The sequence below is a fragment of the Gymnogyps californianus genome, chromosome 2 (assembly GCF_018139145.2).
Source record: "Gymnogyps californianus isolate 813 chromosome 2, ASM1813914v2, whole genome shotgun sequence".
In the NCBI taxonomy this organism is placed as follows: domain Eukaryota; kingdom Metazoa; phylum Chordata; class Aves; order Accipitriformes; family Cathartidae; genus Gymnogyps; species Gymnogyps californianus.
In genome coordinates, this window is record NC_059472.1 from 8,939,044 (window position 1) to 8,956,995 (window position 17,952).

General features: G+C 47.6%; 1 protein-coding gene across 1 annotated transcript in view; it reads left to right on the forward strand.

The window, feature by feature from the left end:
- The first annotated feature begins 9,156 nt into the window (after positions 1-9,156).
- The window catches only part of KCNQ3 (potassium voltage-gated channel subfamily Q member 3), a 200,260-nt gene continuing 191,464 nt past the window's right edge, over positions 9,157-17,952 (forward strand). The window contains exon 1 of the mRNA XM_050891800.1: positions 9,157-9,506. Coding sequence (XP_050747757.1) covers positions 9,157-9,506 — 350 coding nt within the window. The remainder of the gene's footprint in view (positions 9,507-17,952) is intronic.

Here is a 17,952-nt window from a genome sequence, read left to right on the forward strand (position 1 = left end):
TAACAGATGTGCTTTCACTGTCGATACCTCAATCCACATACTTAAGAACTGCACTGCTCTATACCTCCTTGTTCACCTGCTTATTAATAATGTAGCATTTCTGTTCTTGCAGCGCTGAGGGATCCCATTCATCATGCCAGGCCCTGCGTAGTGCCAGACGTTGTAGTCTCAAAGCTCTAAAGCCCTAATGCTCCAGTGAACTCTGTGCACTGGCCTTGGAAGAAAATGAAGCACAGGACCAAGTCCTAAGGAACCGAGACAAACAACTGCTCTCTGAATGGGACACAGAGTAATATTGATCACAGCCACACAGGGAATAAGTAATAGCAGGAAGAGAAAGCAAGATCTTTTAAGTGCTACACCTACGCATTAATTGCCAAATCAACTCTGCTCCTGAACAGATGACAGCAAATCTTATTCCTTCCTGCTGTGTCTTCTAGACACACTGCCTCTGATCATGATTTCTTTGGATCTTCCATTATGAAATCAAGCTAAGCAATAATAGATTTAAGGAGCACATCCATATTTGTCACTGGACAGGTAACCTGGACTCACCCAGACCCACATTTGCAATGTTCCAGCAAAGTTGCTGGGTAGGCAGAGGGTTGCTCCAAAGCAGAGCCTTGTGACCTTGTTCTCGTGGCTACTTCCTAATCAGCCCTTTTTAAGAACAGCAAAGATAATGGTAGTAGAAACAAGATGCTCTGATAGTGCAGGGTCCCACATTGTTCAGGGTGGGAGGTGTGGACATTTGCTGTCCAGAAAAGTGGAATAAATATTCAATTTGGCAGATTCCCAGTGCATCCCTTGCTCACTAAGCTATAAGCATTATGCTATACCTGGGAGCTGCAACAAGGGTATAGCCACACCATAGTTTCTTGCCTGAAGTTGACTTTGGTACTGTACAGGTTGATCAACATTTATCTTTGTGCAATAAAGTACAGTTTTCTACAATCAATGATAATCCGTTTCTCCTACTGAAAACTAGCACATAGAAGGTGCAAATTATGAAATAGAAAGGCAACATTTGAGAACAACAGAAGCCATAGATTTGGGAGCATCGTTCAAAGGGCACATGTGTATTAGGGCAGGTCTGTTCAGCTGCAAACCAAGTGGAAAAAAATTTGTGAGCTCCTGGCATTGTGTAGCTCACTGTTGTTTTCAGCATGAAGATACCGCATGGGCTGGAGAGTTGTGCCCGGCTGTGCAGAAGAATGTTGGTTCTGAGAGAAGCCATCTCAAAACTGGGGTATGTGTGTGGGGTGGACTTAAAGGATTTTGCTGGTCCTCCAGAGCTGCAATGTTCAGAAAGCGCTCAAGGAGCTGCTTGTCAGAGAGTGCTTCTGATGAGAGAGGGAAGTTGGCAATGGGTTTTGTGTCATCTTAGAGACAACTGGGCAAGGAAAGGGAGGCTGGAAATAGATTTTCACTTTCACATTCGCGAAGACAGAAGCTGTCCTAACACAGGGCAATTTCTTTCTGTGCTTGGGGAAGGTGATAAGTGGCATCCTTGGAAGACTGGAGTGAAACCTTGCTGCTACCACAGACAGTGGACAGAAACTTTACCCATAGGATCGTTGCCAGCCCACAGGCTCTTTCAGAGGATATTCTCCTCTCAAAGGCTGCATGTGAAATAGGGATGGGATAGCTTTGCAAACCAGAGTTGAGTTCCACATGTGAAGGACTGACAGCTGTGAATCATAGTGCAGTTCTGGGTTAAATTCCTGGAAATTAAAATATATGTCAGGTACTTCAATCAATCCTTTGTGTAGCTGGGTGTTCAGAAGTCAGAAATGAGGTAATATTTAATTGCAGAGTCTCCAGCCTTGGAGATATTCAAAAGCCATCTGGACATAGTCCTGGGCAACTGGCTCTAGGTGGTCCTGCTGGAGCAGGGGGGTTGTACCAGATGACCTCCAGAGGTCGTTTCCAACCTCAATCAGTCTGTGATTCTGTGAATATCTGAAGACTGCTTCCTATCCATCAGAGAGCTCCAACTGAAGTTACTAAGACTCTACTGGTATAGGACTATTGAGTGTTGTAAAACAGCTTGACAGCCAACATCACCATTTCAGTTTGTGTGATGCTTTGTACAACCTGTTACAGTCCTACCCAGAGCTGGTGCTGAAGTTGTACCAGTACTCAATCATCCTCATATTTTACCAACAGTGATGGAGCCCACATCATGGCGAAACACAATTCTGGCACCCAAGACACTCAAAGCAAAGGCCTCTCTTGTCTTGCTCCACTAGAAGGGACTTGACTGAGGAATTTGCAACGGATCAGTTTATAGCAATTATAAACTGATATTCAAACTTTTCTCCCATGTGTAGCCACCCTTCCCCCTCTTTTCTACTTTGAATCATGCCATGTGGCCATTCCTATTCTGCGTAAAATTAGAAGCATTGGATAAAAATTTCCAGAAAATACCCAAAAGAGATACTGGTTTGCTAAGCCAGGCTGCTTACTTGTTTAAAAGTAGACAGCATAAAGGAAACCAGTGGGTAGGTTGCCTGCAAGACACATTGCTGCAAACACGACTTCTTCAGGTTTGAAGGCAAAGAGGGAATTTGGTGGGAGGCCTTTGTAAAAGCAGTCACAGGCTGCACCTCCTAGTAACTCTAGAGTGACCTTGTTTGTTGTTGAATCCATAACACGATCAGATTTCCACTACTGACATTTCAATTCATTATTCTGATGTTAAAGGAAAATATCCAATTGATAGGCTCACTTTAACAGGGAGAGACTATATTATATTAGGCACTATCTGGAAGCTTAAAAATTACCTGAAAAGAAACGGAAAAAACGTTTCAGTCAGTAATGATTCCACTACATATTCCTCAGAGCTGCCAGCTGTACTGATGAGAGTTCAAATGTCAGGATTTTGGGTTGATTCTGTGATGTCCCAACACCTGGAAGTGAGACTCTCACCTTACTTTCATTCACTTACAGTCAGGAGGGGAAGTGAGAAATTCCAAAGCGGCTCAGAAAAAGTCATAAAACGTGAGACTAGATTAGAGAAAGTGAAAGACCCATGAAGACCCATCTTTATTTGCTTGCTTTCCTTCCCTGAAGAATCATGTTATTTTTTCAGGCAGCCCTTTGACTTTTAATGTTACACTGCTGCCCTGCCTTACGTGCTAAAGGGGCACGCCTGAAAATAAATCATAAGGCAGATCCAACAACCTGAAAAGGTTAAGCATGTTCTGCTCAGTGGGTTGAGGAATAAAAAAGTTTAGGATAAGTATCTTTTTCAAGAAAGTCAAGGACTAGGATGGTCAGAGCTCAGCAGAGCTAGAAGTCCGAAGTTTGGAGCTGCTGATACAATGCATGAACCTTGCTGGCTGAAATCCCTCCTCCTGTCTCAAAGACAAGGACTGTGCAAAATGATGGGACAAGATTATGGATGCACACATGCTTTCTGCACTGTGCCATGGATTCAGTAAGGCGAGCATGAGTGAATTATGGATGGTCTTTTGATTGGTTTGCAACGATCTTTTAATGGCATTGAGACGGTGTGAAGTTACAGTGTATTGATTTTCTTTTGTCCATGCAGTAATTTGTAGTGGTGGAGATTTATTTTCCTCTTTATGTTTTCCATGAAGCTAGTAGGCAGCGAGGCCAATGGCAGCTGGCAGTTGGTCTCCCATTTCTATGGATGGCACAGGCGGCCACCTCTTGTGCTCAGAGGATCGTCGAGTGCCAGGGGACTCAATGCTTAGGGAGAGAAGAGTTGGCATGGGTGATTTCTGTGGATTCATTTCCACCACTGGCAGGCAGTGACATTGTCTGCTAGGTCAAAGCTGCTGCAGCTGCAATCCAGGGAACATTTGTCCTGCCAGCTCTCAGACCAGGGGACCCATCCTGGTAAGTGTTTCCCTCAAGTGAGCACTGTTTCTATGAAGGTATTTTACAGTTGGTGTTTTATTTTGGGTTTTGGGTTTGTTTTGTTTTTTTTTTTTTAATGAATTTTGCCCACTTCGGGACCAGCAGCAGCAGCCCCACAGTCATTCTGACCCTGAACAGGAGCTGATAGAGGCTCTGGTTTCCAGCTGCACCTTGTCACTGCAGAGAAAAGGAAAACAGCTTGAGGCAGCAGCTACTTTTCATCAGGCTCATCTGCAGTCTAGGGAAGGAAGAGCTGGCTGTCGTAACTATCTTATTTTTCTGCACAGCTTTGAGATTTCGTGGACATCTCCACCCCTCTTCCATCAGCAGATTTAAGGAGCAGACACTGATTTCAGTCTCCCCAACAAGACTCTTGTGTGCCCTTCTGCCTGGCCTGGTTTCATGCAGTTCATGCAAAGATCTGGAAGCCAGAAGGTGACGTTTTTGATCACTTTGACCATCTGCAGATCACAGACCGTAACTTCAAGTTAAACTAGGCCATAGCTTTTAAAATTAAAGATCAAACCTGCAACTCTGACTTAAGACTAAGTCTGAGAGTGTTTCATGCTTGACTAGGCTGTTCCACTGACTGGCTGTTGGGTTTCATTTTGTGTTAGTTTAGTAGGCAGGAGCGATAGCCAGAGCTTAGATTCCCTCAATGCTAAGCCCTAAGAAACAAGCCCTAAAAAAAAGAGCTTGACATGTAACTATAAGGAAGGAGGACATGCTTGCACAAAGAGGAGAGAGGAAATGCTTGAGCATATCTATGCTGCTGAACACTGAAGTCACAGTACACGAGATAGGGTGGGTGTTTGAACAACGTAGCTGCGGCAGCACAGTGCCGTGCCTGCGATAGCAATCCTCTGAATCAGCCCCCATGGGTCTTCAGGTCTCTCTTATGGCTAGACTGCTCCTACTGCCTGAATTAGCTGGGGTATCAGTGCTGCACTCTGTACTTACGCTGTCTCGTTTGGCATTCATCAGTAGGTGCTTCCAGACTGTGTGCAGGCCCACTGGTAGATTTTGTGGGCATCCCAGTAGTGAGTTTTAACAAAATGATTGAAAGGGATCATGAGGTAGGTTTGTGTGTGGATGGAGTCCTCCTCAAAGCCTTTGGAGCTTCGGAGGAGAGAGCATGAGGGTGCTTGATGGAGCTTCTATCAAAGGTTCAGTGGAGGTTGGTGTTAGAGACCAGCTAAAAATGGGATTAGATCTTGTCACCCTAAACGAGAAATGGGAAGCCTTGAAGCACTGCAAAAATTTTGCTTGGTAAGATAGAGGAGCCAGCAGAAGGACAGAAAAAGAAGGGCAACAAAATTCAACACCACTTATGTGTTTACACTGAAACTGAGATCCCACTTCTGTGGTTATATAGCTTCACCCTACACGCGCTGGGTCTTGTTATATATGAGACTGCCAGCTCAAGAGGTCCTCAAGCTTCAAATCTTTCATCCCAGGAAATGATCCCTGTGGTTCTGCTCTTCTGCACCTTTCTCAAAGCATGTCCTACTAAAGTAGGACATGACATTTTAATGACAGTTTCACTCACACTATAGACAGTGTTGCTTTCTGTTCCTGATTCCTGGATAGCCCCCTGACCATTTTTTCAAGTACCAAATCTCTGTTCCTCTGTCACTGAAGCTCATGAGCAGCTGTTTGTCCATTTTGCTGCTGAAGCCTTTTGCAGAGTAACTGGTTTTCCATTTGCAGTTTTCCTTCTTGTAAACATGATCCAGCTGTTCCAGCTGAACGTTCATGTGGCTCTACTAAAACACACTCTGTGTGTTTGTGTGCGGTTTACCAAGCACTCCTGTGCTTTGTCATTCACAAGAATCCAGCCGATCTATGAATAAGCCAAGATAAAGCCGTATTATCTTGACCAACAGATATAATCCCTTCCTGTTTTCTTCTGATTTTAGAGTGTAACCTCTCTGACTGAACCAGTTTTCTGTTTGACAAGGGCCAGCATAACCTACTGGGAGATGCTTATCAGCGGTCCCTCTGCACGCTCCCAACAGAGCCTGTTACAGCCTCCTGGCTGCAAACTCCAGCTCGGCAGAAGCACTTGCTTTTGATTACAGAGATCTCCAGCGCCAGCCAAGGAGGTGGATATCAAACCTGTGCGCGTTGGGTGCTGCCAGCAACACATCATAAATAATAGTAATGGAGCGTAATTGCTCATCAAGCCAAATCACAGCCTGGAGTTCTCCATCTGGCCAAACTCCCTTTGACGTCAGTGGGAGCTTTGCCAGCAGGTGTGCAAAAGGATTGGGGTCCCAAGCAGCAGTACCGCCAAGGAGGTACCGTAGCACCCCTATTAGGCTCTGCTTCAGAGCCCCTTGAAACTGCTGGGTGTCTTTGCACAGATTTAGAAGACTTCAGCTAACTCCCCTTGCATGACACTGCTTCCCAACCAGTATGGCTACATCTGCGCAATACTTATCCCAGATGGAGCATGGAGGAGGAGAATTCCCGGCACTGAGCGATGGGATTTTAAATTTAGAGAGGAGATGGAAACTCTTTCCTGTTGGGTCTTAAAAGGTGGTTTGTACAGGGGTGATCTGGGACTTGAAAATGCCCCAAAAGCCTGCCTTTTGGAGGATGCAACTGAAAAAAACCAAGATGTAATTGATACTGAAAAGCATTGTGTCCCTGGTGCAAGGGCTATAAAAGCCAAACAAGCTGGTATGTCTGCCTATCAATCACCTATTGCTATTTGACATTGGTACAACCCTTTGCAAGGGAAAATAATTTACTGTCCCCCCCCGTGAAAATTATTTACCATCCCCATTTCGGTTTGAACATTTACTGTTGCGGTTCAAAACTGTGATGAATTGGTCAGCTATAAATTTTCTTTCCTTCCCCATTCTCCTCCCACCTCTTCCTATGTAATGCTGGGATGAAGGTTAAGGCATAGGGTGTTATCCGAAGTAAGTGCTCTATTCTCAGTGCCCCATACATCCTCGCTAATGCTTATAGCTCCCCTGTGGTATTGGGAAGTATCATCGCTATTGTACTGAGGTAGAACAGGAGCTGGAGAGAGATAAATGGCCTAGTTATCAAAACTTCCTAGCCTCCCACAACCCTCCTTGGGAATACAGCTATAAATGACATTCAAATAATGCTGATAGATGTTAGCTGAGCGGGGAGCAGAACGCGTGCGTTCCCGGTGCCGTGCTCGGGCCAGCCACTTCTTGCTGACAGTGTCATGGAGATCTCAGCTAACCTGACGCTGGCTGCTGACGCTACAGCCGTGTGGGTGAGATACCGTGCTGTCTGCTCACATTGGCTTGTGGACAAATCCCTTGGGATTGCAAAGGTTCAAAATCAGGTGGTGACTGAGACATATTAATGCTGGAGCTTGCAGAGCTGAAGGCAGAGGTGTTTTTTCTTCTTTGGCGCAGAATCTGCTCAATTTGGACCCTCGGAGGGTCAAATATCGGAGGGGAAACAGCCCTTCTTCCACCCAGCAATGCAATGACATAAGTGTCATTTTTGAGCGACCTGGGATATCTCCGATAGTGGCCTATAGTCTGATCTGAAGTAGTATGGCCTCTGCGGCCCTGTGGCGGGTCCAAAAATCACCTCCAGGAGCTCCCTTTGCATCTGTTGTCCTTCCTGGTGTGTGAAACAGGAGAAGGACTGCTCAGATCATAAATCCCTTGGGGAATGGAGCAGGAGCAGCTAGAGTAGGTGGCAAATCTGCTTCTCTTATGAGTCTGGAAGGGCTCTTGGGTGTCTTGGCATCTCTTCAGGAGATACCAGGAAAACTCCCCCATCTGTAGGAGGAGGACTTCTAATGAAAACAACCAGCAATCTGTAAGGCTTTGTCTTTTTTTTTTCTTTTATTATTATTATCTGGCAAGAAAGAAAGGCTCGATTAGACCCTTTGTATCCTCCCAAGGTGTAGCTATGCAAAAGCTCAGCCCTGCAGGCAGGTTTTTACTCAAGAGCAGCTTTCAGAGGAGAGGGGATGTTTGAGCGTGCCGTGGCAGAAATCCCAGGCCACCAAGGGTGCAGGCCACAAAAAAGCTGTCTCTTCCCATCTTCCTTGCAGCCAAGAAACTGAAAGGAAAAGGGTACAGGGCTGTCAATCACATCCCTTCGGGGTTTAGGTCCGAGGCTGGACCCGGGTGCTGGTACACATGCTGAAGGGGAGCGGGGGGAGTTCTTAGGTCCGAGGGGTCAGGGCAGACCCCCTCGGGGCTGCAGCTGGGCTTGGGCCCCGGTGCTGCTCCCTCGAGGAGCCACCCGGGGGGGGGGGGGGGGAACCGCAGCCCGGGCTGGGGCAGGAGCAGCATCTCCCGCAAAAAAACCGTGTAAGAGACCGCTCCCCGGTGGGGCTGGGGACTGCCCGGGCGTGCTGCCCCCCGCAAGCCCCCCTTCCTCGGGCGGAGGCTCCGGCTCGGCTCGGCTCAGAGCGAGCCGCATCGGCAGGCAGAGCCTCCAGCCGCCCACCCGCCGCCTCTCCCGGCATCCTTCATCCCCATCCTCCGCTCCTTCCTGCTCCGGCGGTGAAAGCAACCCCCCCGCCGAGGGCCGGGGATGTCCTCCCCCTCCCCTCCCTCCCCTCCAGCCGCAGCAGGGGAGGGGGGCTGTGATGCTGCAGGGGGATCCCCGGGTGTCGAGCCGGGGTCTCCCCTTCCGCCGGCTGCTGGGATCTCCCCGCTCGGCGCCGGCGGCCCCAGCGGCGGCTGCTGGGGGCTGGCAACCGGGGGGGGGGGGGAGGGGGGGGAGGGGGGGGGGCAGCCCCGTGGCTGAGGGCTGGCGCCGGTGCCCCACGCACCGTGGATGACTAGACACCCGGGGCTGGGGGAGCGGGGGGGCGGGCGCCCGGCTATTTGCTGGCTGCATACAATGGGCCACTCCCTAACGTGAGGGCTTGGGGGGGAGGCAGGAGCTGGGAGGAGGAGGAAGAGGAGGCGGGGGGGGGGGGGGGGGAGGAAGGGGCTCGGGCATCGGGCTGGTAAATAAACTCCGCGATGATTTCCCTCCCTTGCGCCGGCCCAGGTGCCCGCCGCGCTCCTGCCTCCCCGCTGCCCGCCGGCGAGGATGACCTGACGGGGATGTGACTGCCTCCCCCCATCCCACCTTTTTCTTTACCCCCCTCCCTCCATATATATATATACACACACACATGTATATATATATAAATATATAAAGAAATCATTGGGGGGGGGGAGGGGCGGGGAGCTCGGATCATGGCCTTGGGGCTCCCGGGGCTGCCGCCGCCGATCTGCAGCTCGCCTCCGGGGCTCGGCGGCGACGATGGGGCTGAAGGCGCGGCGCGGCGCGGCGGGCGGTAGCGCGGCCGGCGGGGCGGCGGCGGCGGCGGCGGCGGCGGCGGGGCGGCGAGCGGCGGCGGGCGGCGTTGGCGACCCCGAACAGGGCTCGCTGGCCCTGGGCACCGGCGCCGACCGCGACGGGACGCTGCTGCTGGAGGGCGGCGGGAAGGAGGAAGGCGGCAAGCGGAGCCCGCCGGGGCTGGGGCTGCTGGCGAAGACCCCCCTGAGCCGCCCGGTGAAGCGGAACCACGCCAAGTACCGCCGCATCCAAACTTTGATCTACGACGCCCTGGAGCGACCCCGCGGCTGGGCGCTGCTCTATCACGCCTTCGTGTGAGTACGCGGGCGCGCCGAACCCGCGGAGCGCGGAGCGGGTGCGCGGAGCGGGGCTCCCCCGGGGGCGCGTCCCGGGGCGGCGGGGGGGCTGCCCCGGGGGCTGCCCCGGGGAGATGCGCCCGGGGCCACCGTTTTGCTTTATCATTCTCGGCGTAAGGCGCTCCCGGGGGCTCGCTCCAGCAGCGGGGCCGGATGGCAAGGGTCTTAATGTGGGGCGTGCTGCTGAGGGGTTTTAGTAAATTTTTTTTTTTTTTTTCCTGTCGTCGGGTTTTCCAAAATGAGCGGCTTCTTTTAAGTCTGTGTCTCTCTCTTGTACGTACACCCGCGTTGCCTTGGAGCGGCATCTCCGAGCCTGTGTGTCTTAGACCTCGGAAAAGGGATGCCTTGGAAAAGACCAAGCTCTGAGCAGTTTTGAGGCTCGAAGTGCTTAAGGGGAACGCTGCCGGCTTCAGTTCAGCCTAGAGCATTGCGTGCGGTTAAACTAGCTGTTATAAACCCCGAGTGAACCGACTCTTTCAATAGTTGAAAGTGTCAAATGAAAACCGTCGGGTTTTGGTCCAATAAGCGTCACCCTGCAGTGCATGAAACCCGAGCATTGCAGCACTGTCAGCCAGAAAGTTAAATTGACCACAAGCAAACTGAGATGAAACAAACTCGTTTTGTGGCCCAAAGGTGACAAGCCAAGTTAATGACCGCTGTTCTGCATTCCTAAAAATTCTGTTCCTTTAAGTTTTCATAAGGAATATAGAAAAAAATATATCTGTTTACAGCACAGAATGGAGTTGGCAGAGTCCTATTAAAATAAATGTGTTTTTTAGTGTTGTGAATGTGTTTGAAAACCCAAGGGATTATCAGTGATCATGGTGTTACTGTTTTTCTTTAATGCTATAACGTGTACAGAGCTCTATGTGATAGAGGATTTAAGCAGTGATTTCTGAAATTGTTTTATTTGCGAAAGACAAAGTGCTCTAGGCTATATGGGCTGTGAGCCTGGAGCTGGATCTTGGGAAGTCGTGATCATTGGTGTAGTCTTTGCACTTGCAAATAAACACCTTGAGTGTAGGGCTGTGATTTTACCTTCAGGCAAATTTCTTGTTGGTGTTTGCAGGGATTTAGCCCTGGGCGAGGAGGAAAAGGCAGTGTTCACTATTGAAGCGCTGCTGTGTACCTCATTGCTGCTCCCCTCTTTTCAGTGTTTTCATAAAGTGCATCTTGGGACACAGGTTCCTGCTTTCCAGCTTAATTGCTGTGAAAATGTGGACACTGGATGCCGTGAGACTTTTTCAGTTCTTTTGCCCCTTTTTGCCATGGGAAAACCTGTGCTAGCAGGCAGGGAGCAACAGCATTCGGGGTGCATTATACTGGAAAGAGTCCTTGGTCCAGAGCTTGCTGTTCGATCATGCTCAGTATTGCATAACGCTGCTTCTTGTTGGGGAGAGCCATGTCTGGACGGAGGGGCACCCCATTCATCCCGCCTTGGTCAGCCCCCACACACTGCGTAAGTGAGGCTTTAGCATACACCAGAGCGTTATGAGCAGTTGGCATCTCTCCGTGGCCAGCTCTGGCAGCTGGCTCAAATCCATGCCCAGGCTCATGTCTGGATATAAGCAATAGGACAGAGGATGAGTCTAGAGAGGCTCAGGCAAGCTGAGAGATTCATATTTATTTGCAACGGCATAAGAATTTCTAAGTTACAACATTCATTTCAGATAGCTCTCTAGATGTGTGGTTAACCTTAAGATCCTTATGCAATATGGATCATAGAATGGGAAAAAATTCAGTATATTTGTAAGGTTTGATCCCTCTTAGGAGTGGACCTGATGCTCTATGTGGCCAGCTTCTCTTTGGTGACTACTCAGTCCTGCAAAACTGAGATGTGAGTCTGATCTGCTCTCACAGAAGTCAATAACAGTCTTGTTAAGACAATCAGTGCCAAATTCAACATTAACGAAAAAAACACTTTTAGGCGTCCTTAGCCTTAAAGGAAGTAAAATACACAAGTCCTGGTCTGTCAGCCCAGCACAGACATCCCATCGCTTCCCAGGACACCCAGGGAGGCTCAGCAGTCCAAGGCTGCTGTTGCCCACACTGTGTTTCTGTTTGGTCTCAGCTCCTTCTGAACTCAGTAGAAGTTGTGGGCTCTACAAAAGAAATCTGCCGAAAGTGATGGAAGAGTGTGCCGAGATCTTGCTGACAGCCTTCAGAGCTTGTTCCTGCCGCTGGAGAACGATGACCTGCTCGAGAGCAGGAGCAGTGCTGTGGGGAAGCAGCACCTAACTTGATATCCAGAATCTTTGTTCTTGCTTTCAAATAAATTGTCTTTTAACCTTTTTCCTTCTGAAAAGGAGTGTCTCTCATGTTGGAGGTGCTGCTGTGACACTGCGTAGTGCCACCCCAGCAGTCCCCCAGTGCTTCTTTTCACACTAGAACAGTTTACACTTTCCATTGGGTAGGTGAGAGATTGCCAGCCTTTCCATAAAATCTACAAATTTGATGCTGTTTTAATTTTCAAGAAAAGACCCATTTATGTTAATGACATGTTACACTTCGTCTCAATCTTCTGAGTAACTTTGCAATAAATACCATGCAACCAAAATTAAGAGTAAGAAGGTTGCTCTCATATACAAAAAAACAGAGAATAAACAGCTGAGGGCCAAAAGGGATTGCAGCATGGGTGGATGTGATGAATTCCTTATAGATCCAAGCATTCAGAGGTGTTTAATGAAGAGATGATGCAAAGGACTCCAGTGCTGTGTATATCCCAGGATTTAGGAGGTGGGAAGCTGCTGATGGAAGAGGGTTGCAACTTTCAGGACACGCTGAGGGTGTTGTGTGGGGGCAGGAAGGGGCTTTGCAAAGGTCTTTGCAAAAGCTTTGGGTGCCACAACTTTTAAAAGGGTGGTACAGATGGGATCTCGTTAAATCGTACAGTGATGCCCATACGACTGCAAAGCATGGGTCATGATCCTTTGTGTATCTCTCTGTTATAATGTGCACATGAATAAAGTTTGACGCAGTGCCTGTTGTAAACGCTCACTTTAGTTTAGGTGGTGTTAGATCTACTGAAATGATTCAATCTATTGAAATAATTCAATGAGAATGCATAAACGTGATCAGGCCCTACCAAGCCCTAGGGACAAAGATGCACGGGAGAAAGGGAGAAATTCCTCATGGCAATTTTAGCGTTCAGCTTTCACTGGCAGTGATTTACGGAAAGTGACATGAGATATTTTCCTTGCGATTCTTCCTCCTTTCTTGTTCTGCACAAGTGAGTTTGTCCAAGTCTGTCCTTATAGCAAAGAGAAAGGTGATTCGGTCCTAAAGAACCTGACTCTGTTTCCTTCACCATCTGAAAACATTTATTCTCTGGCAGCTCTGCTAGACAGGAGATTTATGTGACATCCACGAAGTTCCCCTCTGCTAGGACACTAGGATTCACAGACTTCTTGTCAATGTGGCAATATCTTAATGGCGTAGTTGGTAAAATAAAATTGATTTTCCCATGAAAAATTTCACCTCTATAAAGCTAAACTCCTGCTGAACATTTTCAGTAAAAAAATAATAATGAAAAAAAAAAATCTGGTTTAAGCTTTGAGGTTTTTAATTTGGAAATGTCTCTTGGGGGTTGCAGGTCAGGCTACAATCTATCCTTGCTCTTTTCTGAGCTAGTCTCCCTGTAGGTATAACTGCTGTTCCCGTGATGTACTGTATTTTCCTTTGTGTTGAGCGGCACAATATATTGCAGGAAACCCCTGTGGTTGTGCCTCACGGGATGTGTATTTTGGCCAGGGAGACCAACCCGAGACCTGTTTGCCTCCATGAGCCATCCAAATGCTTTATTTATGCACAGAAAAATAAATGAATTGAATGAAAAATTGAAAACAAGTAAGATTTTGATTTTCCAGTTTATTTTTAATTGGAAGCACAAATATTTGGTGGATAATGGGCAGAGTCCAGAAAGGTAACAAAATATAGATCAAGTTTGCAATTGCAATTTGTGGAAAATTTTCAACCTGACTTAAAGAGAAGAGAGGCTGAAGGAGAGGTAGCTAGGAGATATTATTTTCATACCATCCTCTGAGACAACTGCAGGCTTTACATTCATCGAAAAATAAGACTAGGGAAAGGCTTGGGATTAGATTTTCTTTTTTGGGAAAGTGTGCAATATTGGCTGCACTCTGCTGGTGTAGATCACCACAGCGTACCTGCTGATGGGAGAGGGAAACCATGGGGAACACTTGAAAACCCTTCCCTATTTGCCATGCAATCTTCTTTCAATACCACTTAATACCTGGAATAAAAAGAAGAGGCAGAGTCATGCAATCCATCAAGTCATCAGTATTTCTGGGAAGCACCAGCGAGCACCTCTTGCATGACTGATTGTAGGTGGGTTGTTTGCAGAAAAGAGTGTCGCAGGACCTGAGGAACAGGTTGAAGGTCTGGGGACCTGCTATTATTTTCCTTTTCACTCTTCGAGAGATGCTCCATAAGATGTGCTGATCCACCAGCCTGTGTCAGCCATCTGGGGTGAGATGGGAACAGGCTCGGAGTAAAAAGAAGGACAAATATGAATCCTTCCTTGGCCTGTTTGGCATGGACTTGTCTCTAAGTGAGTCCCCAGAGCAGAGCAAGCCTGGTCCATTAGCAAGTGCCCTTTGCTTATGTGTTCGCCAATACGAGTTCTCTTTTAATTATTTATGCTAATTCATCGTAATGCACGGATAAATATTCTGCAGTATACTTTGTAAAAAATAATGAAGTCTTAGTCATTGGAGACCTCACCGCACACCTCTGCTATTGCATCTCCGTCGAGACTTGTGGAATCCGCCCTGGGTTTGCATGCGATTTAGCGAGATGCGACTGTATCTCAGCCGCTGGGATCAGCCGACATCGCAGGCTGTGGTCACCGGCTGCGGAAAGCTGGGGTTTGCTGGTAGGAACGAGAAGGGGCAGCAGAGCCTGGGGAAACCACAGGCTGTGTAACGTGAGCAGCTTGCGATCCCCAACCGTAGCTTCGGAGTCACTTCAGCAGCTCGTAGGTGCCCACGCTTGTTTAAGCACCGAAACTACCTCTGAAATTACAGACCTGGCCCTTCGGTGGGCATAGGTGTGTTTTCACCTACAGCCTCATATCTCCTTGCTAGGGCATCGGTGCCGCCAGCGAGACCCACTCCCGGAGCGGGTACCCGCGGGTTAGGTCAGTCAGCCGGCGCGCTCGGCGTTGCCATGGCTACGCTGCTAACTTGCCGAGTTTTGGTGCTGCTCATGCCTGCTCCATGGGCTCGCGGGAGCTGCGGGCGCATGGCTGCCTGTAGCACAGGCGTGCACCTCAGTTTCCCCCCAAACCCCTGGGGATGCAGGTCCCTAAATGCCCTTCTGCAAGTGCAATCCCCTGCTCACACCATGCGATGCAGCCTCATCTGGACGCGCGTGGAGATCCACCACGGCCAGCAATGCACAAGGGAGGGCCTGACGTGCAGGTGAGCGTCGGCGCCGCCAGCAACAGCAAACACTCCATAGCCTCTGGTGTAATTTCTGTAAAACTGAACGGTCCTAAATGTCATCATTTTGATGAGAGGTGTTACAGCAAAGCCCCTCCAGCAGCCAGCAAATCATGTCTTTCTTCTCTTTTGAGAAACTTGGTAGTGAAGAGTAGCACCATCTCAGTGCTACCCCAGCAGTCCTGGAGGCAGCGTCAGCGGTAAAGCCCGGGACTAGACTTATCGCAATGTCTCCAGCACAGCAGCTGGGAGTCTGCTTGAAGGTACCACTCAGTTCGTAAAAGCCATCTCAGTTTCTTCTTGTGCCTCGCTTTGCTCCTCGCAGCAAACATCGGATCATCATGGGGCACAGCAGGGTCTGGGCACCTCTGGGTCAGCTGCCGGGCAGAAAGGCCACGTGGGTTTTACTTCTTGTTTTAATCTGAGATGGAGATTAGGGAAGCGTTTCAAAAATGAGCAGGGAGAGACTTCCCACACCCATTTTGCTCATTATGGTGCAGAATGTAGAAACGTTCAAAACAAACTTAATGGAAAAAATAGGAACTAAAGACTATGCATATTAACAGCTGGATTAAAAAATCCTTACATACATATAACACCAGTTACATACCCCTGTGTGCTTAAGTGTGTGCAAGTGAACATGAAAGTGCCCCAGCAGGTCCTACTTCTCCCGAACGTCCCTCCAAAGGCTACTCACCCGGCATCTTTCTGTTCTTTCTTTGGGGCTCCCTGTCTTCAAATATCACTTGATTAAATGCTCTTTATTTATAGCTTGGCCAACATGCAAACCTGTGTGTGTATGTAAAGCAGAATTCTGTACCTCTTGAACAGTAAAAAGTCCTTTGCAGCATTGAGATGTATGTGCAAGGTCAGGTGATGGAACGCATATTCAAGGACAAGGTTTAGACTTGAGTAATTTGGATCTAATTTAACAGCTGTAAGAAACTTTCCAAACAAAATCAGTCAAGTGAGTGTTAAGATCATTTATACCTTGTTTAAAAACATAATAGATTGGTGACCTTAGACATAGCCAGGCAGCTGGGCGGTTGGGTACTACCATGATCAGCCTTGCATGGTATAAATAAATGATAATGTTTATTCTTGTATTTAATAATGCTATATTCCCTTCTTGTGCGTGGAACTTTACAGAAGGAATGGAGCCACAGAGACATTGCATCTGCTATTGCTTCTGGCAGATACTGTATTAAATGGGATAACTTAAATATTAATAGCTTTGCAAGGAATATGGTCCACAAGAGCCGTTAAGTATATGCTGCCTTCTGTCTTAGGATGATAGCTGGGAAACTTAGCATTTTCTGTTGAGAGAGGGACACGCCCAGGGATATGTAGGTTCATGGTAACCTACTTTGGAAAAAGGCACTTTGGGAGAACTTTCAGGCTGGAAATCTGTAAATTGCCTTCCCCAGCCTTAAGTGAGCAAAATACTTAAGAGCATGTTTAACTTGGAGCAAGTGAAAGGTCCCACTGATGTCAGGAGGAACCTATCCAGGGTGACACTGAAGTCATCCAAAGCAGAAGAGTGTGACTGAGATTTGGTGGAAAGCAGCACTAGGTATCATTATCTTCCTCTGCACAGCCAACTTGCTGCTCTACTTGGGCCTGGTGAGATCCTCCCAAGCTACAGTTCTTCACAGGATCCGTCACAGGCCTTCATCCCTTCCATACCTTGATAGCCATAACCTCTGGTTATAGTCACCAGGACAACACCTTGCCCTCCTTAGAGGTGCTGCCTTTTTGTGGGTTTTAAAAACCATGCTGAAGTGGAGTTGCATATCTCCAACACTGCTAAATCTTAGTTTGGAGAGATGCTGAGACCCTGACATGAGAAGCATCCAGTGTCTCTTGAGGCGGCATGTGCTCTCCCTCCCTTCTCCTACATGCATTAATCTTGCCAAAGTCTTTTCTACTTTACTTTTTCTAGGTTGCTGGTACATGGTGGTGGAGCATTACAGGTCCGTTGTATGGCAGCGGCAGTGGAGGAATCCTAATCCTGTCTGAGTTGGCTGCTGTCTTTTGCTTCCTTTGACTTTACAGACTTTATTTCATTTTATGGACACTTGCATTTTGCTTGTACTCCCTGTTTTCAGAGTTGTTGCTGAGAGCTGTATGGATGTGTTTTGCATTCCTTTGCCAACCTGTATTGGTTTGTGATTGTCATGTAGACTCTCCAGTGGTGTTTTTTAAGATGCTTTTCATATTTACTTTCTTCTGTCCTCACTGGTGTTTTGCTCACCTTCCAGATTAGTACCTCATAATTTTGTTAACATTCAATTTAATTCTTTTTATAGATCTTTAAGGAAGCACTTAATAAGACCAGAACTAAGAAAATCCATTTAGCATGTCACTAAATAACAACGTCCCCCCTTCCTGGTTAATACAATATCATTTGTTATGGCTTTATTTATACCTCTGAAGCCAGTTTTTAATTTCATGTAGTTTCTTCCGGTCATCTGAATTAATACTAGAACTAAGATTTTATGAGACATTGCACCTATGTCAAAACAGCAAATATTTCCTCATTTCTTTTTGTTCAAACCTGATTGTTGGGCTATGTTTATCTAGTTCAGTGATACGCATTTAATTGTTATCTTCCCATCTCAGATTTTTCATGCTTTTGACATGGTAAGTTTGTATCTCATATAACAATATAATTCAATGTTCCTAGTGCCGTCCACCACTAGAGTAGAGCTAAAGCAATGCTGAAAGCTTAAATGCCCCGATCCATCCAAGTCCTAGATCTTATCTATTTTATAGGAGCCATTAGATTTGGGTTATACCTAGCTTCAGGTGAACGCCAGAGATGTTAATCCTAAACCAGAAGACTCTTTACAGGATATTCTCCGCTGACTGTAAATACAGAGAGTCTAAAATTTTCTGTTTTCGGTGGAGATGGAGGAGAAGCAAGTACAGCTGTTGAGGGA